At 42.3% G+C, this 23,764-nt stretch overlaps 1 protein-coding gene across 2 annotated transcripts in view; it reads left to right on the plus strand.

Annotated features, from left to right (window-relative positions):
* The window catches only part of scamp4 (secretory carrier membrane protein 4), a 39,017-nt gene that overhangs the window by 6,100 nt on the left and 9,153 nt on the right, over positions 1-23,764 (plus strand). The window contains exons 1-2 of one of the 2 annotated variants that reach the window (XM_060845968.1): positions 17,013-17,107; positions 18,106-18,145. In XM_060845968.1, the coding sequence (XP_060701951.1) occupies positions 18,139-18,145 (7 nt within the window). In that variant the 5' untranslated portion in view covers positions 17,013-17,107; positions 18,106-18,138. Of the gene's footprint in view, positions 1-17,012; positions 17,108-18,105; positions 18,146-23,764 lie in introns of those variants that run through there. The other variant, XM_060845967.1, reaches the window with a different exon arrangement.

The following is a 23,764-nucleotide window of genomic DNA, read 5'->3' on the forward strand; positions in this document are numbered from 1 at the left end:
GCACTAAGAGTTGATTTTCTACTGGCTTCAGCAACCTCAGCGCTAAAATGGTCTCTCTCTCTTTCTTTAGTGTCCTTTTGAACTCTCAAGTCAGGGTCTTGTAACAACAAAGATATTTATCTCTGTGTCTGTCAAGCTTGCAAGAATCCATTAAAATTGACAGGACCTGACGGTCAATTGCAAGGCTTTTGATAGTACTGAGTTTCGTTTCAGGATCAGAATCAAACATTTTTATTAATCTCACAAGGAACAGTAGTGAATGTTATCACTTGGTGTCTTGTTTACATCGATTCACTGATGTTAAGGCAAATGTTCTTAATTGCTTTAGAGCACCTTGTTATCACTTGGTGAGCACAGATGTTTTTATCTTCTGCATTCCTTGAGTTCCCCCTTTTTCTGAGCCTTCCTGCCTGTCTGAGCCTTGTGGCACACTGGTCACAGGCCTCCTGTCTGAAAAGCAACCTTCCACCACCACCCTCTGTTTTCCACCTTCGAGCAGGTTCTGTGTCCAAATGGCTAGTTCTCCCTGTATTCCACGTGACCTAACCTTGCTAACTCCTCTATCAAGAGGAAACTTTGTCGATTGCTTTGCTGAGGTCTATATAGACAGTGTCTACGACTCTGCCTCATTTATCTTCTTCGTCACCTCATCAAAAAAACTCAGTTCAGTTAGTGAGGCACAATTTCCCATGCACAAAGTGATGTTGTCTATCCCTAATCAGGGAGGAGAAAGTGAGGACTGCAGATGCTGGAGATCAGAGCTGAAAATGTGTTGCTGGAAAAGCGCAGAGGTCAGGCAGCATCCAAAGAGCAAGAGAATCGACGTTTCGGGCATGAGCCCTTCTCCAGGAAACCCCACTGCACTATACACACTCACACACACTCAGACCGTCTCTCATACACTCACACATACTCTCTCCCACACAACCTCTCAGAGACTTAAACCCCTTTTTGTATATAATATATATATATCTCTCTCACTCTCTCACACACTCTCTCTCTCTCTCACACACTCTCTCTCTCTCTCTCACACACTCTCTCTCTCTCACACTCTCTCTCTCTCTCTCTCTCACACTCTCTCTCACACACTCTCTCTCTCTCTCTCTCTCTCACACTCTCTCTCTCTCTCACTCACAGAACCCTCCCCACACCCCTTTGCGCCACACACACAGGTTGGTGCAGATCTGATAGCCTAGATGGCCTCTTTCTGCACATTAGGGATTCTATGAAATGTCTGAACATGTTGACTAAAAGAAAACGAGCAGTTTTGTCCTTGCCTTTCCAACTGCATGTAAATCTTGTCCCTCAGAATCCCCTCCAGCAACTTATCCACCTTTGTTTAGGGCTCACTGGTCTATAGTTCCCTGGATTTTCCTTGCAGTCCTTCTTAAATGTTGGCACCACGTTAGCTAACTTCCAATCTTCTAACATCTTGCCCGCGGCTGTTGAGGATACAAGTATCTTAGCAAGGAGCCTTGTAATTTCTTCCCTAGTTTCCCACAAAGTTCTGGGAATTACCTGATTAGGTGCTGAAAATTAATCTACCTTTTATTTGTTTTAAGACTTCCTGCCCCTCCTCTTCTATAATATGAACTCTATTCAAATCCATTATTTCCCCAGCTTCCCTCACTTCCATGTGCTTCTCCACAGTAAATACTGATGCAAAATATTTGTTTAGTGTCTCACCCATCTCCTGTGGTTCCACACATAGATGATTACGTTGATCTTTAAGGGATCTATTCTCTCCATTGTTACCCTTAATGTACTTTAAAATTTATACCCAAAAGACAAAGGACCAGGTTAATATAGATTAAATAACCTGTTTGCAGCTTCTTCTGTCTCTTTTAAAACATTTTCGCGAAGGACAGCATCCCCCTTGATTCTAGTAATTTTTAAAGCTTATTCAGCAGTATATTTAAAAGTCCCTTAAAATGTTATATGTTTAATATCATCCTTCCGTAAAGGTCTGTCCATTGTACAGGTCAGTATCCATGTGTTGAATTAGGCAACAAAAGTCTTGTGGAGGTCTCAAAGGGTTTGATTGTAAATATATACTTTAGCACAAACACCTTTCTCTGTAGCAAAGCCAACTTCTACTGGGGAATAAGGTAGCTTGTTTTCTTTTAGTCAACATGTTCAGACATTTCATAGAACCCCTAATGTGCAGAAAGAGGCCATCTAGGTTATCAGATCTGCACCAACCTCTGTGTGTGTGTGTGGCGCAGAGGAGTGTGTGTGTGTGTGTTTGTGAGTGAGTTTAAAAGGGTTTAAGTCTGTGAGAGGATGTGTGGGAGAGAATATGTGAGAGGGTCTGAGTGTGTGTGTGTATAATGCAATGGGGTCACCTGTAGTGCGACATGAACCCAAGGTCTCGGTTGAGGCCATCCGCATGGGTATCGAACTTGGCTATCAGCCTCTGCTCGGCCACTTTTCGTTGTTACCTATCCCAAAGTGCACCTTGGAGGACAGTCACCCGAAGGTCCGAGGTCGAATGTCCTGGACCGCTGAAGTGTTCTCCAACTGAAAGGGAACACTCCTGTCTGTTGATTGTTCTGTGGTGTCCATTCATCCATTGCCGTAGCCTCTGTTTGGTCTCACCAATGTACCATGCCTCAGGGCATCCTTGTCTGCAGCGTATGAGATGGACAGTGTTGACTGAGTCACATGTGTACCTGCCACGTACAGGTGGGAGGTGTCCCCACACGCAATGTTGGTATCCCTGTCGACACTCTGACACGAGTTGTAACGTCTACCCTGACAAGGTTGTATGATATTGTCCTGAAAGCCAGCTGGTTTGCTATGAACAATGATCTGAGGTATGGTGGTGCCTGCAGCACTTTATCAATGAGGGTGAGCACCTTGCCAAGACCTTCCCCACACCTCTACATCTTGCCTTTAAACAGCCACTAACCCCCAAACAGATCATTGTTCACAGCAAACTGCCCGGCTTTCAGGACAATACCGTACAACCTTGTCATGGTAGATGCTGCAAGACGTGTCAGAGTGTCGACGTGGATACCACCATTACGCATGGGTATATCTCCTACAATATATGTGGCAGGTACCCATGTGATTCAGCCAACGTTGTCTATTTCATATGCTGTAGGCAAGGATGCTCTGAGGCATGGTACATTGGCGAGACCAAACAGAGGCTACGGCAACGGATGAATGGCCACCGCAGAACTAACAACAGGACTGTTCCCTCCCAGTCGGAGAACACTTCAGTGGTTTGGGACATACAACCTCAGACCTTCGGGTGACCATCCTCCAAGGCGGACGTGGCCGAGCAGAGGCTGATAGCCAAGTTCCATACCCATGGGGGTGACCTGAACTGGGACCTTGGGTTCATGTCACACTACAGGTGACCCCATTGCACTATACACTCTCACATACAGATTGGTATGACTGGTCAGCGCAACATCAAGGGCCTGTACTGCGCTGTAATAATCTATGTTCATTCTCACACTCGCCCTCTCACAGACTAAAACCCCTTTAAACTCAGACACACACTCTCACACACTCATACCCCCCCCCCCCCACACACACACACACACACACACACACACACACACACTCATACCCACCCACACACCCACACCCACACACCCACCCACACACACAAACGTATGTTTGTGGGTGAATTTGTACTTGCAGAATTATATTTTACTTTGCTCAAAAACTGCATGAATCCATGTAAGATTCTGAAAATCCATTTTTTAGATTAGAATCAGTCTGACCATTGTGGCACAGACAGCCTCACAGGGAGTTAACACCTTCAATGCCTTACCTGGGCCAACATGACACCAATTGATAAAATGCACTTGAGAATGTAACTTTTGAAAAAAACATTTTGCGATTTACATATGAAAGAACTGATACCAACATGATTTGGAGATGCAGGTGTTGGACTGGGGTGTACAAAGTTAAAAATCATACAACACCAGATTATAGTCCAACAGGTTTAATTGGAAGCACACTAGCTTTCGGAATGATGCTCCTTCATCAGGTGATTGTGGGGGGGGCTCGACCATAACACAGAATTTATAGCAAAAATTTACAATGTGATGTAACTGAAATTATACATTGATTCTGTTTCAATGTATAATTTCAGTTACATCACACTGTAAATTTTTGCTATAAATTCTGTGTTACGATCGAGCCCTCCACTATCACCTGATGAAGGAGCATCGCTCCGAAAACTAGTGTGCTTCCAATTAAACCTGTTGGACTATAATCTGGTGTTGTATGATATTTAACTTTGTTCACCCCAGTCCAACACCGGCATCTCCAAATCAGGTTTAATTGGAAGCACACAAGCCTTCGGAGCATCGCTCTTTCATCAGGTGGTAGCGGACGGCTCAATCCTAACACAGAATTTATAGCAAAAATGTACAGTATGATATAACTGAAATTATACATTGAAAAATTGATTGTCTGTTAAGCCTTTCACCTGTTAGAATACAGTGATAGTTTCACTTCTTTCATGTATAAATCACAAAACCCTTTTTTTAAAAAGTTGCATTCTCGGGTTAACTGTTAATAATGGTGATAGCTAGACAATATGTTGAAGGTGTTAGCCACCTGTGTTCTCTGTCAATGCCATGATGTTTAGTTTGATTCTAATCTAAAAAGTGAGATAATGGAGTTTTACATGAATTCATGCAGTTTTTGAGCAAAGTACAACGTAACCCTGCAAGTACAAATTCACCTCACAAAATAAATGTGTGCATGTGGGTCTTTGTCTGTCTGTGTATCTGTCTGGGTTGGGGGTTGAGTGTGAGAAAGTGTATGTATGTGTGTATAGTGAGTGTAGAGTGTCTTAAGTCTGTGAGGGGGTGCATGTGGGAGTGTGTGTGTGTGTATGTAAAGGCAATGGTGGTCACCTGTAATGTGACATGAACCCAAGGTCCCGGTTGAGGCCCTCCTTATGGGTACCGAACCTAGCTATCGGCCTCTGCTCAGCCACTTTTCACTGCTGTCTGTCCCGGAGTCTGCCCTGGAGGATGGTCACCCGAACATCCGAGGTTGATTGACCAGGACCACTGAAGTGTTCCCCAACTGGGAGGGAACACTCCTATCTCTTGATTGTTGTGCGGTGCCCATTCATCAGTTATCGTAGCCTTTGCTCAGTTTCCCCAATGTACCATGCCTCCGGGCATCCTTGCCTGCAATGTATAAGGTAGACAACGTTGGCTGAGTCACATGAGTACCTGCCATGTAGAAGGTGGGAGCTGTCCCCACGCATAATGGTGGTATCTATGTCCACACTCTGACACGTCTTGCAGTGCCTTCCATGACAGGTTTGTATGGAGTTGTCCTGAGAGCCGGCCAGCTTGCTACGAACAACGATCTGTTTGAGATTTGGTGGTTGTTTAAAGGCAAGTAGTGGAGATGTGGGGAAGGTCTTGGTGAGGTGCTCATCCTCATTGATAAATGTGTTGCAGGTCATGAAGAACATGGCTTGGTTTTTCAGCTCCTGAGAAATACTGAACAACGAAGGGTACCCTGTTGGTTGCAGCACGTGTCTGTGTCCTGAGGAGGTCATTACAGTTCCTTGCTGTGGCACGTCGAAACTGGCGGTCGATGAGTTGGGCATTGTACCCTGTTCTTGTGAGGGCATCCCTGAGTACTTCCAGGTACACGTCATGTTCCTCCTCATCTGAACAGATCCGGTGTACGCGTAGGGCTTGTCCATAGAGGATGGCTGTTTTAATATGTTTTGGGTGGATACTGGAGAAGTGTAGCATTGTGAGGTTGTCTGTAGGTTTGTGGTAGAGTGTGGTGCTGAGGTGTCCATCCTTGATGGAGATGCATGTGTCCAAGAATGAGACAGATAGTCAAGAGTAGTCCATGGTGAGTTTGATGGTGGGATGAAACTTGTTGATGTCACTGTGTAGTTTTATCAGTGACTCCTCGCCATGGATCCTGAGGAAGAAAATGTCATCAATGTCCTGGTGTATAATGTTGGTTGGAGATCCTGCATAGAGAAGAAGCCTTGTTCGAACCTGTGCATAAAAATGTTGGCATATTGGGGTGCAAATTTGGTCCCCATGGCTGTTCGGTGTGTCTGGATGAAGAACTGGTTGTCAAAGGTGAAGACGTTGTGATCAAGGATAAAGGCGATGAGTTGTAGGATGATGTTTGGAGATTGGCAGTTGTTGGTGTTGAGTACTGAGGCTGTTGCCGCGATGCCATCATTGTGGGGGATGCTGGTGTAGAGTGCGGAAACGTCCATTGTGACGAGGAATGTTCCTGGTTCAACTGGTCTGTGGGTGCTGAGTTTCTGAAAGAAATCCGTAGTGTCACGACAGAAGCTAGAGATCCCATGTACAATAGGTATCAAGATGCCTTCAACATAGCCGGAGAGATTCTCATATATGGTCCCATTGCCTGACACGATGGGACGCCCTGGTGTGTTGGCTTTGTGTACCTTTGGAAGGCAGTAGAAGTTGCCTACTCAAGAGGATGAGGGCGCATAGGGAACTCTGAAGGACTGAATCCAAAGTTCTGATCAAATATGTTTAATTCACCGGTGTGTTCTTTGGTCAGATCAGCTGGTAGTTGCCTTTAGTGTTCCTGGTAATTCAGTTGTCGGTACACTTCCTTGCAGTAATCTGTTCTATTCTGAACGACAATGGCTCCTCCTTTATCTGCTGATTTGATGACAATGTTGTGATTGGTTTTGAGAGCCTAGATTGCATTGCGTTGTGAACAGGTGATGTTTTGCTCTACCTTGTGGGTACAGCTGATGAATCTGGCATTTATATATTTCCTGACGGTTTGAGCATACGTGTCAAGCCCAGGGCAGCGGCCCTTCGGTGAGCTCCAAGTTGACACCTTTGGTCGCTCCACTACAGATCCCTGTGGTGACTGTTCCAGTTCATCAGTGGACTCATTGGGATCACTCCTGGCACCTTGAAAGAATTCCTGGAGTCTCATTTGTCTGATGAACTCCTTCGTGTCTGCTGCCAGAACCAACAGGTCCATTCTGGTGGTGGGGCAGAAGTTGAGACCCCTACTCATGACTTCAATCTCTTCCAGTCGAAGGTTGATAATAGACTTCCCCTCAGTGATAATGTTGTCTACTATGGTTCCAGGGGGGCTTTACTATTACTCGTGAGAATGCCAAGTTTCTCCAGTTTTTGTTCTTGGCATGCATGGTGTAGTTTTGTTGCCTTGTCTGTTTGGCAATGTCGTGTAATTGTACTGATGTATCCTGAGTGCAGGCTGTGAGCGTGGACTCCATCTGAATTTCAAGGTTGTGGCGCCTGCTTAGAGTTGGGTGCATGAGATGATTGAGGAGTTTGCGAGAGGTGCGGTGGCAAAGTCTCTGCGCAGTCTGTGTTGTTGGTCGACTTAAGTGGGTTTGTGATCCCACTTAAGGTTTTGGGATCTTTCCTGCTTGCCTGCATTCCTGTAGAAACTTGATGTCTGTATCGATGTGTGACCTTGGAATCGTGTCACATTACAGGTGACCACCATTGCACTATATACATACACAGATAGTTCTACACACACGGACGGGGGCACACAGACACCCACACACACACTTCCACACTCCCATATGCACCCCCTCACAGACTTAAGATACTCTGCATTCACTACACATACACTCTGCATTCACTACACTTTCTCACACTCTCAACCCCCAACCCAGACACAGGCAAAGGCCCACATATTTTGTGGGGTGAATTTGTACTTGCAAAGTTACGTTGTACTTTGCTCAAAAACTGCATGAATTCATGTAAAACTCCTTTATCTCACTTTTTAGATTAGAATCAAACTGAACATCATGGCATAGAAAACACAGGGAGCTAACACCTTCAACATATTGTCTAGCTATCACCATTGTTAACAGTTAACCCGAGAATGCAACTTCTTAAAAAAGGGTTTTGTGATTTACAAATGAAAGAAGTGAAACTATCACGCTATTTTAACAGACAATCAATTTTTCAATGTATAATTTCAGTTATATCACACTGTACATTTTTGCTATAAATTCTGTGTTAGGACTGAGCCCTCCACTACCACCTGATGAAAGAGCAACGTTCCGAAAGCTAGTGTGCTTCCAGTTAAACCTGTTGGACTATAACCTGGTGTTGTGTGATTTTTAACTTGATACCATCATAGTCATTCTAAAAGATGAGAGACTTAACAAACCATTCAGGTCTTTTTCAATATATAATTTAGTTACATCATACTGGGAACTTTTGCTATAAATTCTGTGTCTTACAATCTTACTCTCCACACTCCCCTGATGAAGGAGCAGGGCTCCGAAAGCTAGTGCTTCCAAATAAACCTGTTGGACTATAACCTGATGTTGTGTGATTTCTAACTTTGTACACTCCAGTCCAACACCAGCGTCTCCAAACCAGAGCATACATCTCTACAGGAAGAGAGACTTGAACCTGGGTTTCCTGACTCAAAAGCGGGGACACTACCATTGCATTACGAAAGCCCCCCAGAGCCCAGCTTGTAAATACAAAGTTCACTGAACATCATTTGCTGTCAATCAACTTGAGCTGTTCTGGTTGGCATTAAATCAACCTGTAGCACTGTCAGATTCCCATAGTGTCAGTATCTACTTATATAATTTTAAGTTTACAGTACATTTCTTTCAGTCTACTGTAATCTGTCTGCCAATAAACCATCAAAAGACAAAAACCATTCAATTAAGTTCACTATTAGCTAACTTTTTTCTGTGTCTTTCTAGAGTAATGACAGTTGCAAGAAGTAGATTGTGACTGAGAAACGGAACATTCTACAATGTTGTGGACTTGATTATCAGATGCTCTAAAACTAAATCACAATACTTATTTTGCTTTTGGTTTGTATTTGGGTTGAGCGCATTGAATATTAACAACCAACTCCAAAAAAGTTATTTGTTGATTTAGATATTGTGCACATTAAATGTCCATTAGAATATTCAAAATATTGTAAATCAACCTGTTTTCAAGGTAGTGTGAAAAGTAAATATTAAGTAGCAACCAAATGAGCAGTAATATAGAGCAGTAGCAAGATTATCTTCTACTTGAAATCTTGTTAATTGTTGTCTGTTTAGGTGGTTCTATCATGTAAATTTGGTACCTTCCAAAATACTATTAATAATTAATGTTCTTATTTACTCTGTCCCTTTCCCTGTTGTTTTAACGCTTAGATTCAGGTTAAAGTATAAAGTGCATTTGAAAAAATTACATAACAAAGCCTTGATTTTACTGAGAGATATTGGTTTTGAACTGTTTCTTCCTCATTGTTTTGTTGGGAGGAATTTGTAAAAGTGTCATATTTGGCATTATAATATTCTAGCTGTAGAAAAAAAATAAAATTGTTTTACACTAAACAAGCTTTTGGGACAGATTGCACTTGAGGATAATAAATGTTTAAATTCACCATGTGTTTATATTTCCAAATTGGCTATTATACATCATTGGCAATGCACAAGATAGGAACTAGTTCTTGTTAAAATCTTTGGCTTGATTTTTTTTCCAAAAAAATTAGCACTGATGTCGGATTACTTAAAAACACAACCAGCACAAACAGATGATGTAGCATCAATTTTCAGGCTCTGAATTTACATAGAGGCAGTGTCAGTAACTTGGATTTATAAAGCAACATTTATCAAAAATATTGCAAAATATCTCAATGTACTTCAGAGGCAAAACCTGATAAAAATGGGTAGCGAGTCAAAGAGGATGACATGAATCTAGATTTTGTGGGTAGCATGCAGCACCATAACGAATGGCAATTCTGGCGTCTACATTTTTAAATTCACTCTTGGGATGTGGTCTTGGCAGACTGACCAGCATTTATTCCCTTCCTTAGTTGCCCTGAAAAGATGATCATGAACTGCCTTCTTGAACCACTGCAGTCAATTGTGATAGGTAGACCCACAATTCCATTAGGAAGGCAATTCCACGATTTTGATCGAATGACACTGAAGGAATGGCAATATGCTTCCACTGAGGATGATGATGGCTTGAAGGGAAACTTGCGGGTGGGTGTTCCTTTATATTTGCTATCTTTGGCTTTCAAGATGGAATTAGTCAAGAATTTGGCAAGTGCTATCTTGAGGATCTTTGGTGAATTTCTGCATTGTACCTTGTAGATCATACACACTGTTTCTGAGCACTGGTGGTGGAGGGAGTGAATGTCTGTGAATTTGGTGCCAGTTAAGCAGGCTGCTTTGTCCTGGATGGTGCCCAACTTCTTGAGTTAAACCTGCACTCATCCAGGCAAGTGGGGAGTATTCCATCACACTCCTGACATGTTTCTTGTAGATTGACAGATTTTGGGGAGTCAGAAAGCGAATTATTCAGTGCAGGATTACTAACCTTTCAGGTTCTTGTAGCTATTAGCTATACGGCTAGTCCAATTCAATTTCTGGTTAATGGTAGCCCCAAGGATATTGACAGTGCAATATTCAGTGATGATAATGCCATTGAATGTCAAGGGGCAATGGTTAGAATGTCTATTGTTGGAAATTGACATTGCCTGCCATTTGTGTGGTTTAAGGGTTACTTGTCACATTTAACTGCATTCCCAGTATTGTCCAGGTCTTGCTGTACTTGGACACGGACTGTTTTAAGATCTGAAGAGTTGTAAATGAAGCTGAACATTGTAAACTAATTGATGAACATCCCACTTTGGGGCTTATGAAGGAAGGAGGTCATTGATAAAGCAGCTAAAAATACTTGGGCCTAGAACACTACCCTGAGGAACTCTTGCAGAGATGTCCTGGAGCTGAGATGATAGACCTCCCACAACCATACCCCTGGCACAAAAGAAGATGGTTATCTCCAAATAGTGGTGAATTTTCCTGATTCTGATTGGCTCCAATTTTGCTAGGGCTCCTTGATGTCAAATTTGTCCTTGATGTCAAGAGCATGTCACCTCTGTAATTCAACTCTTTCATCCCATGTTTGGACTAATTTAGTAATGAGAGCTTAGGAGCTGAGTGGTAGAACCCAAACTGATGTTAGTGAGCTGGTGCTGTCTGATAACAGTATTGATACCTTTACTGATGATCAAGAGTAGACTGATGGGACGGTAATTGTCCAGGTTGGATATGAATGTGGAAATCTAGAGGTTGCTTCCGTTGATCTCCCTTTTCTGCAGCGTGTGCTGTTCAATTCCACGTAAGTGAAATTCTTCAGAAATCACTTGAATTTAAGTGAAAATCCAATTTTATGCCATTAGCCTTATTATAAAGACTTTGAAATTATGCTTCATAAAGTTTAATTACATTTTTAACAGCATGCTAAATTCTCAATTAATACCAATCAAACTCACTAATGCAATTTATTTTTGTAGAGGTTTCTGTAAAATGTTTGAAAATTGAAGGACAACCATTTGTTTAACATGAGATTTGAACACAGGGCTAGTCCAAAGATTGTGAAACAAGGACTTTTTATTACACTAACACCAGGCCATCACAAACTAGAAGGGAAATTAAGGATAAACAATACTTACAGAATTACTAAATTGATTACATTCTGCTGAGGAATTCCTTTTGTCTAACTACTCTGGATTAACTGTCTCTACCAAAAGGCATACTATCTTTGTCCAGCTAAAGTCTATTCAACTGTTATGTGAATTCATGTGAGTTTATCCACTTTTTGTTTGCAAAATAGGAAGGCAAATTATTGTTTGAATGGCTGTAAACTGGGAGAAGGGAATGTGCACCTGTTCGCTGGAAGGAAGCATGCAGGGTGCATCATATGGTAAAGAGGACAAAACTGTATGTTGCTCTTCTTGGTGGAAGATTTGAGTATAGGAATAAGGATGTCTTGCTGCAATTATACAGAACATTGTTGAGACCAGACCTGGAATATTGTATGTAGTCTTGATTTCCTAATCTGGGATTGGATGGTCTTACTATAGAGAAAGTTCAGCTATGGAGTGGCACGGTGGCTCAATGGTTAGTATTGCTGCCTCACAATGCCAGGGAACCAGATTCGATTCCAGCATCAGGTGACTGTCTGTGTGGAGTTTGCATATTGTTCCCATGTCTGTGCGAGTTTCCTCCAGGTGCTCCAGTTTCTTCCCACAGTCCAAAGCTATGCAGGTTAGGTGGATTGGCTATGCTAAATTGCCCAGAATGTCCAGAGATGTACAGGCCAAGTGGATTAGCCAAGCAAAATGCAGGGTTACAGGAAGAGTGTAAGGGGTGGATGGGTGGTATGCTCTTTGAAGGGTTAGTGTGGACTCGATGGGGTGAATAGCCTGCTTCCACACGGTAGGGATTCTGTGAAATGTTTGCCAAATCGATCCCAAGGGTGACAGGACTGACCTAAGAGAAGAGTTTGAGTTGGTTAGGATTGTATTCACAGGAGTTTAGAATAATGAGGGGATCTATAGAGTCATAGAGATGCACAGCACATAAACAGACCCTTTGGTCCAACTTGTCCGTGCTGACCATATATCCTAACCTAATCTAATCCCATTTGCCAGCATTTGGCACATATTCCTCTAAACCTTTCCTATTCATATGCCTATCCAGATGCCTTTTAAATGCTGCAATTGTACTAATCTCCACCACTTCCTCTGGCAGCTCATTCCATACATGCCCTCTCTGCATGAAAAAGTTGTCCCTTAGGTCCCTGTTATATCTTTCCCCTCTCACCCTAAACCTATGCCATCTAGTTCACCGCAGGGAGATTCTTGATCATGCCCCTCTTGATCTTATAAACCTGTATAAAGCCACCCCCTCAGCCTCCGACGCTTCAGGAAAAACATCCCCAGCCTATTCAGCCATTCACTATAACTCAAATACTTCAACCCTCACAACATTCTTGTAATTGTTCTGTGATCCCTTTCAAGTTTCCAACATCCTTCTGATAGGAAGGAGACCAGAATTGCAAACAATATTCTAAAAGTGGCCTAACCCACATCCTGTACAGCCACAACATGACCTCTCAATTCCTTTACACAATGCAGTGACCAATAAAGGAAAGCATACCAAACGCCGCCTTCACTATCCTATCTACCTGCAACTCTACTTTCAAAGAACTATGAACCTGCACTCCAAGGTCTCTTTGTTCAGGGAAATCACAAGACGTTATTATTAAGTGTGTAAGTTCTGCCCTAATTTGCTTTTCCAAAATGCAGCATCTCCTATTTAGCTGAATTAAACTCCATCTGCCATTCCTCAGCCCATTGCCCCATCAGATCAAGATCGCATTGTACTATGAGGTGACCACCTTCACTGTCAACTACACCGCCAATTTTGGTGTCAACTGCAAACTTACTAACTATACCTCCTATAGTCACATCCAAATCATTTATATGAATGACGAAAAGTAGTGGACTCGGCAACAATCTTTGTGGCACAGGCCTCCAGTCTGAAAAGCAATCCTCCACCACCACCTTGTCTTCTAACTTCGATCCAGTTCTGTTCCAAATGGCTAGTTCTCTATGTATTCCATGAGATCTAATCTTGCTAACCAGTCTCATAGAAACTTATAAAATTGTAACAGGACTGGACTGGTTAGATGCACATCGATTGTTTCTGATGATTCTGGACTTCCTCACCAGCTGTCATAATTTAAGTATGAGTGGTACTCCATTAAGGATTGAGGTGAGAAGGACTTTGTACACACAGAATGTGAGTCTGTGGAATTCACTACCACAGAAAGTGAGGTCAAAACCAAAACATTGTGTATTCAAGACAGGGGTAGATATAGCTCTTTTGGCAAAGGGATCTAAGGGTAAAGAGGGGAGAGTGGGATGAGGTCATTGAGCACGATGACCAGCCATGATATATTGAATGGCGGAAAAGGCTCAAATTGTTAACTGGCCTATTCTTGCTCTTCTGTGTTTGAACTGACTACTTTCACTGTCGCGAATTGATGCAAGTTCCAAATAACTGCTCTGCTCTTGATCAGTGTCACCACCTACTGCTGAAGATTTTGTTCTACACTTCCCTGCTTGAAACTTGTTATCTTCGCAACAATCCAACGGACAGTGACTATGTGATAGAGTTGTGTGATGTAGCATGTTTAATTGTGCCATCATGCCATTACATTGTGTCATGTTAATGGCAATGTTCTTTCTTGCAAATTGTTTTGGCAAATTGTAAGGGTTGGTATGACATCCAGCATTTGCTCAAAGACCTTCTCCGCTTCTTATCACCTGTGATCTGTCAGATTCTGTGCCAGACCACCCATTGTAGTCAGATGGGTACCAGGAGTCATGTCCACTAGTACTTGTTTCAGTTTCTGTTTCTTGGCAGATCCTCCCTTTGCCATTTTCTAGCACTGGAGCAGGCTTTCCCAACTGGATGTAACCTGTGATTCAGTATGAGGTGCTCCTCAGGAAGCAAGGTATAGACAGTTGTGCAGCATATGTTTGAATTGTTTGCCCTGTCCATTACTAAAAATGATAAGAGGTGATGTATCTCTAAGCAATGCCATAGAACTTGCAAAGCTTTGTAGGATCTTGCTCTTGAATTTGCATTCCTGATCACTGACAATCAGATATAAAACACTGAAATGGACAAATCTATCATCCTCTAAGGCCTTCTGGGCATGATTTAGGAATAGCCTGCAAGAACTTGGTGAAGACAGCCATGAATAGGAGCTTGGCCTGATATCTCCTGGGGTCAAGGAGTGTAAACTCCATTGCAAGTACTTCGAGAAATCTCTTGGCAACAAGAATCTCACACCTGGATGAATTTGCTACCTACTTTGGCCAAATACAATTTTCACTATTACAACAGTAGTTGTTAATATCAGCAGCCATCTCAGACCAGTTACACCACTCTCTGGTCAAGGTACTCATGGCTTGGTGTCCTTCTTGATCACAAACTGATATCAACACTTGAGGCTCTCTGGAAGAATGAGTTGTTTCACCGCTTCTTGTCATGAATCGGCCAAACGGTCCTCTTCCAGCACTTCAGCAATTTCCATGATGGTTTTGACTCATCATATAGCGTTGGGTTAGTGGATGTTGGGCATTCTAGTCATGGTTCAGTCTATCATTGTCCATATTAATCTATTGAAGCTGTCTGAGATCCTTTTGCGTTGGATGCCAAAAGTGAAACCATGTCAAGTTCTAATAGTTTGGAAATGGCTCTGATCGCTCTCAAACATATTGGAGATTCCCTGCAAAAGGATATCTGCACTTGCATTACTTTTGCCTGACCTTAGCAGATCTGGAATCTGACATTCAATGGTCCATTTAAGGCTGTGTTCATCCCAGTTTTCTGGACATTTGAAAATAGCTGAGTGGGTTGTTGTCAGTAAACACTCATTAGAATACTTGTGCCCTTCTGGAAAATTACTGATCTCAAAGTTAGCAGTTAGAGTTCTACACAAGAATAATTTTCATATTCCTGTCATTTAGCTTGCGACTGACTGGCATAAGAAATAGTCTGGGAGAAAGTGAGGACTGCAGATGCCGGAGCTCAGAGTGGAGAGTGTAGTGCTGGAAAAATGCAGCAGGTCAGGCAGCGTCTAAGGAGCAGGAGAATCAACGTTTTGGGATAAGCCCTTCCTGATGAAGTGCTTATGCTAAAAACGTCGATTCGCCTACTCCTTGGATGCTGCCTGACCTGCTGTGCTTTTCCAGCGCTACACTCATCAAGAAATATCTCTCTTTATTGCCATTGAACCTGTGACAGCATTTCCTTGGCACTGGTGTCTGTTTTCAGTATGAGAGGGAGTTTGAAATCTGGATAGCCAAGAACAGATGATGAGACAAGCAGAAAGCTTCTGCATGAGGGAGCAGAAGCAGTCCTCACACATTGGGGTCCAACTCCCTGTTGTACTCTGTGAAGTATCTCACCTCATGCATTCTTTCCTAACCATTCATGTGACAGTCTCAGATTTCTTCAGCAAATCATGAAGTCGGGCAGCCAACTGTGCATAGTCTTGCACAAACCTCCAATAGTTAACCCATTTTGTTTCCTCTCCATCATAGGCCAGGCCAACTGCTTTAGCACTTGAATTTGTTATCATCAGAAGTAATGACTTCCTTGATAACGGGTCAGAAGTCACGCAACACCAGGTTCTAGTCCAACCTGATGAAGGAGCAGTGCTCTGAAAGCTGGTGATTTCAAATAAACCTGTTGCACTATAACCTGGTGTCATGTGTCTTCTGACTTTATCCACCCCAACCCAACACCAGCATCTCCACAGCATCCCTTGGTAACAAATTTGGAGTCATACCTTACTCATAGGAAAATGGTTGTGTTTATTAGACATCACATTGCAAATGCATGATCACTTCCATTAAGAAGGACAAGGGCAGCAGATATAAGAGAACACCACCATCTGCAAGTTCGCCTCCAAGCAACTTAGCATTTTGAGTTGGAAATAGATCTCTGTTCTTTCTGTGTCACTGGTTCAAAAATCCTTGAATTACCTTCCGAACAGCATTGAGGATCTACCTATAGTACGAGGACAGCAATGGTTCAAGAAGACAGCTCACCACCACCTTCTCAAGAGCAACTAGGGATGGACAATAAATGCTGGCCAGCCAGCAAAGGCCACATACTATGAGATTTTGTTTTCAAACACAAAGTGCCCCAATTACTCATACATTTTTCAGGAAAGTTGGTATTTCTGTGGTTTGATTTCCAAGTTAAGCTGGGACAAGCAGGCTTAGACAATAACTAGTCTTGCAAAGGTCTCTTCAAATGTCCAGTTGACGGTAAGTATCTCATCTAGATGCATCAGGAGGGACTGCAAATTTCAATGTATTGGACAGTAATAGTAAACTAATTATAATCATGGGCTAAAGAGAGACTCCAGCAATAATGTGCTCCTTTTGAGAACTTGCAAACTTCCACAATGCTAGCTAGAGGGGAAGCATTCTTGGAGTCTTTGCATTAAGTGCTCAGTAACTGACATAAATTATTAGCTCTCTGTCCATCTTTCTTATGATGACTATAGGGGATATATATGAACTTAACGACTGGAGGATGACACCTCACTCCAATTGCAGCCTGTCCTGGACTTCCTGCCAGTGATGGATGAGACAATGGCATAGGAAATCCTCACTGGATGATCATGTGTAGTCATGATCCTGTTGCTAACCATGCCACAAAACTCAAAGTCATCATCATCATCACTGAATGTCATCCTGTATTCAGTGAAAATAGAAAAAGGTAGCCTCCTTCAACTCACCAATGTCTATTTTTTAAATTAGGTTAGAAATATCTCCTCCAGTGGCAGGTTTAGGTATATCTACAGGAATCTTTGTTTGGAAGTAAACATTTTTTTTGCTGAAATTAGCAGTCTGTCTGGGAATCCTACCCTTTTCTCCCACAGTGATGGATGTGACTCCAGAGCTGCACTAAATGAAAGCTCTGTTACATGCGACACGTGACACTCTAACAAGACCCAATGTTTACTAGTTGGCGATGGCTTGCATAAGTCTTCAGAAACTGTACAGGTAAAAGAACAACCTGATTCATTACTACTCGAATAGTACTTAGCTCTTTTGTAACTAAGATATAAGAAATAAGACAGGTCATTTTACCTCTTGAGGCTACTGCAACACTCATTAAGATCATAGTCAATCTGACTATGGCCTTAACTTTCCTACCTGCCATCACCTCAAACTTGACGACCTTGTTAATCAAAAAGATTAAGTCACTCAGTCTTGAATATATTCAATGATCCAACCCTGTTACTATCTGTAGAAGAGAATTCAGAGATTAATAACTCCGAGAACTTCCTTCTCACCTCTGTCTTAAAAAGGAAGCCATTTATTTTGTATATTTTAATTTTACATTCTTCCCTGAGGGAAATATCCGGTCAGATCCACTGTAAATGTTCTACTTTTCAGTAAAAATTTGAAATAAAATTATCAGGCTTTTCAATTGTCTCCATCCTCAACTTCATCTGCAGTGTTAGAAGTGACAGAATAATAATGAAGGTTCAAGTTTTTAATGTTTTCTGTCTCCAAGATAGCCTAATTAAAATCAGAAACTTGTCCGTGTCTGATCCCTGTAGTGTGATATGTTAAATGTCAATGCATTGTCACTGAGCTAACAATATAAATGTATCTGTACACGTAAATGATTTGTGAATGCGTATGATCCAAAGTTGTAAATAAAACTCTGAATTTGTTTTATCCTTTTCAAATATTTTTGATCTTTAGAACGGAAAGTCGTCAAGACCTCCAACTGAAGACATGACTGGTAAGTTCTGTCGACTTTCTCTGTCACTTCTATGTAAATAATGAAAATACAATATCAAAATATTTGTGTTGTCTTTTGCAACAAAAGTGAAAGTCAAAGTCAATTAAACTCAAAACATCAGCTCTTTTCTCTCCTTACAGATGCTGCCAGACCTAGAGTCATAGTCATAGAGATGTACAGCATGGAAACAGACCCTTCGGTCCAACCCGTCCATGCCGACCAGATATCCCAACCCAATCTAGTCCCATCTGCCAGCACCCGGCCCATATCCCTCCAAACTCTTCCTATTCATATACTCATCCAAATGCCTCTTAAATGTTGCAATTGTACCAGCCTCCACCACATCCTCTGGCAGCTCATTCCATACACGTACCACCCTCTGCGTGAAAAGGTTGCCCCTTGGGTCTCTTTTAGATCTTTCTCCTCTCACCCTAAGCCTATGCTTTCTAGTTCTGGACTCCCTCACCCCAGGGAAAAGACTTTGCCTATTTATCCTATCCACGCCCCTCATAATTTTGTAAACCTCTGTAAGGTCACCCCTCAGCCTCCGACGCTCCAGGGAAACAGCCTCAGCCTGTTCAGCCTCTCTCTATAGCTCAGATCCTCCAACCCTGGCAACATCCTTGTAAATCTTTTCTGAACCCTTTCAAGTTTCGCAACTCCTTTCTGATAGGAAGGAGACCAGAATTGCATGCAATATCCCAACAGTGGCCTAACCAATGCCCTGTACAGCCACAACATGACCTCCGAACTCCTGTACTCAATACGCTGACCAATAAAGGAAAGCATACCAAACGCATCCTTCACTATCCTATCTACCTGCGACTCCACTTTCAAGGAGCTATGAACCTGCACTTCAAGGTCTCTTTGTTCAGCAACACTCCCTAGGACCTTACCATTAAGTGTATAAATCCTGCTAAGATTTGCTTTCCCAAAATGCAGCACCTCGCATTTATCTGAATTAAACTCCATCTGCCACTTTTCAGTCCATTGGCCCATCTGGTCAAGTTGTAATCTGAGGTAAACCTCTTCGCTGTCCACTACATCTCCAATTTTGGTGTCATCTGCAAACTTACTAACTGTACCTCTTATGCTCACATCCAAATCATTTATGTAAATGACAAAACGTAGAGGGCCCAGCACCGATCCTTGTGGCACTCCACTGGTCACAGGCCTCCAGTGCAAAACAACCATTTACTACCACCCTCTGTCTTCTATCTTTGAGCCAAATCTGTATCCAAATGGCTAGTTCTCCCTGTATTCCATGAAATCTAACCTTGCTAATCAGTCTCCCATGGGGAACCTTGTCGAACACCTTATTGAAGTCCATATAGATCACATCTGCCGTTCTGCCCTCATCAATCTTCTTTGTTACTTCTTCAAAAAACTCAACCAAGTGTGTGAGACATGATTTCCCATGCACAAAACCATGTTGACTATCCCGAATCAGCCCTTGCCTTTCCAAATACATGTACATCCTATCCCTCAGGATTCCCTCCAACAACTTGCCCACCACCGAGGTCAGGCTCACCAGTCTATAGTTCCCTGGCTTGTCTTTACCGCCCTTCTTAAACAGTGGCATCATATTTGACAACCTTCAGTCTTCCGGCACCTCACCTGTGACTATCGATGATATAAATATCTCAGCAAGAGGTCCAGCAGTCACTTCTCTAGCTTCCCACAGAGTTCTCGGGTACACCTGATCAGGTCCTGGGGATTTATCCACTTTTAACCGTTTCAAGACATCCGGTACTTCCTCCTCTGTAATCTGGACATTTTGAAATATGTCACCATCTATTTCCCTACAGTCTATATCTTCCATATCCTTTTCACAGTAAATACTGATGCAAAATATTAATTTAGTATCTCCCCCATTTTCTGTAGCTTCACACAAAGGCTGTCTTGCTGACCTATTCTCTCCCTAGTTACCCTTTTGTCCTTAATATATTTGTAAAAACCCTTTTGATTCTCCTTAATTCTATTTGCCAAAGCTATCTCATGTCCCCGTTTTGCCCTCCTGATTTTCCTCTTCAGTATACTCCTACTTTCTTTATACTCTTCTAAGGATTCACTCGATCTATCCTGTGTATACGTGACATATGCTTCCTTCTTTTTCTTAACTAACCCCTCAATTTCTTTAATCATCCAGCATTCCCTATACCTACCAGCCTTCCCTTTCACCCTGACAGGAATATACTTTCTCTGGATTCTGGTTATCTCATTTCTGAAGGCTTCCCATTTTCTAGCCATCCCTTTACCTGAGAACATCTGCCTCCAATCAGTTTTTGAAAGTTCTTACCTAATACCGTCAAAATTGGCTGTTCTCCAATTTAGAACTTCAACTTTTAGATCTGGTCTATCCTTTTCCATAACTATTTTAAAACAAATAAAATTATGGTCATTGGCTCCAAAGTGCTTCCCCACTGACACCTCAATCACCTACCCTGCCTTATTTCCCTAGAAATAAGGTCAAGTTTTGCACCTTCTCTAGTAGGTACATCCACATACTGAATCAGAAAATTGTCTTGTACACACTTCAGAAATTCCTCTCCATCTAAACCTTTAGCACTGTGGCAGTCCCACTCGATGTTTGGAAAGTTAAAATCCCATGTTTTCTAACAGATAGCTGAGATCTCCTTACAAGTTTGTTTCTCAATTTTCCTCTAACTAATGGGGTTCTATAATACCATCCCAATCAGGTGATCATCCCTTTCTTATTTCTCAGTTCCACCCAAATAACTTCCCTGGATGTATTTCCAGTAATATCCTTCATCAGCACAGCTGTAATGCTATCCCTTATCAGAAATGCCACTCCCCCTCCTCTCTTGCCTCCCTTTCTATCTCCTGTAGCATTTGTATCCTGGAACATTACGCTGCCAGTCCAGTCCATCCCTGAGCCATGTTTCTGTAATTGCTATAATATCGCAGTCCCATGTTCCTAACCATGCCCTGAGTTCATCTGCCTTCCCTGTTAGGACCCTTGCATTGAAATAAATGCAGTTTAATTTATTAGTCCTACCTTGTCCCTGCCTGCCCTGACTGTTTGACTCACTTCTGTTCTCAGCTGTACCTGTCTCAGATCGATTTTTTTCCTCACTATCTCCATGGGTCCCACCCCCCCCCACCTTACTAGTTTAAATCCTCCCAAGCAGTTCTAGCAAGTTTCCTTGCCAGTATATTAGTCCCCTTCCAATTTAGGTGCAACCCGTCCTTCTTGTACAGGTCACTTCTATCCCAAAAGAGAATCCAATGATCCAAAAATGTGAATCCTTCTCCCATACACCAGCTCCTCAGCCATGCATTCATCTGCTCTATCTTCCTATTCCTGCCCTCATTAGCTCGTAGCACTGAGAATAATCCAGATATTACTACCCTTGAGGACCTCCTTTTTAAATTTCTGCCTAACTCTCTGTAAACTCCCTTCAGAACCTCAACCTTTTCCCTTCCAATGTCATTGGTTCCAACGTGGACAATGACCTCCTGCTGGCCCCTCTCCCCCATGAGATCATTCTGCACCCTCTCAGACATCCTTGATCCTAGCACCAGGGAAACAACACGGGCAGCACGGTGGCACAGTGGTTAGCACTGCTGCCTCACAGCGCCAGGGACCTGGGTTCAATTCCCACCTCAGGCGACTGACTGTGTGGAGTTTGCACATTCTCCCCGTGTCTGCGTGGGTTTCCTCCGGGTGCTCCGGTTTCCTCCCACAGTCCAAAGATGTGCGGGTCAGGTGAATTGGCCATGCTAAATTGCCCGTAGTGTTAGGTAAGGGGTATATGTAGGGGTATGGGTGGGTTGCGCTTCGGTGGGTCGGTGTGAACTTGTTGGGCCGAAGGGCCTGTTTCCACACTGTAAGTAATCTAATAATCTAATCTAACACACCATTCTGCTTTTTCTCTGCTAGCCACAGAGACGTCTGTACCTCTGACTACAGAATCCCCTAACACAGTTGATCTCTTGGAAGCCGACGTACCCCTCGTTGCATTAGAGCCAGCCTTAGTACCAGAAACTTGGCTGTTCATGCTACTTTCCCCTGAGAATCCATCACCCCCTACATGTTCCAAAACAGCATACCTGTTTGAAATGGGGATATCCACAAAAGACTGCTGCCCTAGGTGCGGACCTCTCTCCTGGAGTTCACCCATCTATGTGACTGTATCTGAGAATTCCCCCCCCCCCCCTTCTATAACGCCATCCATCACATTCTGTTGCTGTTGCACATTCCTCATCGCTTCTATCTGTCTCTCCAACTGATCCACTCGATCTGATAAGATTTACATCCAACAGCATTTATGGCAGATATAATCCATAGTAACCCTTAAACTCTCTTTGAACTCCCACATCTGACAAGAAGTACATATCACTGCAAAGGCCATTTTTGCTCCTTCACAATCTACAGACCCAGAAAATAACACCGTCTTATTCCTCTACAAACACTGTCCCAGGTTAAATTAGTAGCTTTGGCTTATATTTTAAGTTTAATCAAGAGACTTATCTCCAAAAACACATAATCAAGAAAGAATCCACTATAGTCACTACCGCAGCCTTTCTCTTGGACAGACTTAAAACAACAATTAACTTATCTGATTCTGTGAACTTCGTCCAATAGTTCCTCCAAGATTAGTTGTGAATTTCACTGTTAATTTTCCCAGATGCACTCCGATGTCCAGCGATACACAAATCTCTCTCTCTCTCTCTCTCTCCTGCACTATCCTCACCATGTGCTTCCTTAATCTGCTCTTCTCCCTTTTAAACTGCTGTTGTTTTGACTTTTTTTTTCCAAAGTTCCAAAACAATGCAACAACATATAAAACAGTAATTGCTGCTCCTGGAATTCGATGAAGTCACCTCCAATACCTAAACTACCTCAAAAAAAGGAGCTGCTCTAACAGCCAGAAATTTTTCCCATCCTCCATCTTGGATTACCCACAATCCTGCTGAGATTTTCCAGCATTTTCTCTTTTGGTAAAATACACTAAATAACTTGAGTCAGTAGAGCTCTTGGTGGCTGAACGGTCTAGAATTAGGAAGCACAAATATAGGATACATGGTGGAAGAAGCTTTAGATTGAAAATGGGTATTGAGTGACTGCTGAGGGTAAAGCCTTTTTTTAAGAAAAAGTTTGATTAGTGGTGAAGGATTGATGGTTCAATCAGCTACCATTAAGAATGTATATTTAATGATTTGTGAATATGTAGATTATCTGAACCCTTTCAGCATAACATGTTATAATGTCAACACACTTGTCACTGAACAGCCATTGCAAGGATATATTCAGATACTTTGGAATTAAAACATGATTGGCACAGGAGTTCTTGTTTTATTCTTATGCAGGATAAACAAGAACTATATTCGTGTTATGATTTTCACTCAATTCTGATACTTCACGTAAACAATAATTGCACAGAAAATTTCTAATACTACTTCATCAGTCTTCAAAAGATAATTAAAGCCACTTCAGTAATGGAGTAAACTACTATACAGCTGGGTTCGGTCACAGCAAAGAGAAATGGTGAGGTTGTAAATTTGGCCCAAAAAATTAAGCTTTCAATTTCTGTTTTAAAATAATAAAATTGTAGAGGTACTGTACCTTTAAGAGATTTAAAAAACTAGCAAGGA

The sequence above is a fragment of the Hemiscyllium ocellatum genome, chromosome 28 (genome assembly GCF_020745735.1).
Source record: "Hemiscyllium ocellatum isolate sHemOce1 chromosome 28, sHemOce1.pat.X.cur, whole genome shotgun sequence".
NCBI lineage: Eukaryota > Metazoa > Chordata > Chondrichthyes > Orectolobiformes > Hemiscylliidae > Hemiscyllium > Hemiscyllium ocellatum.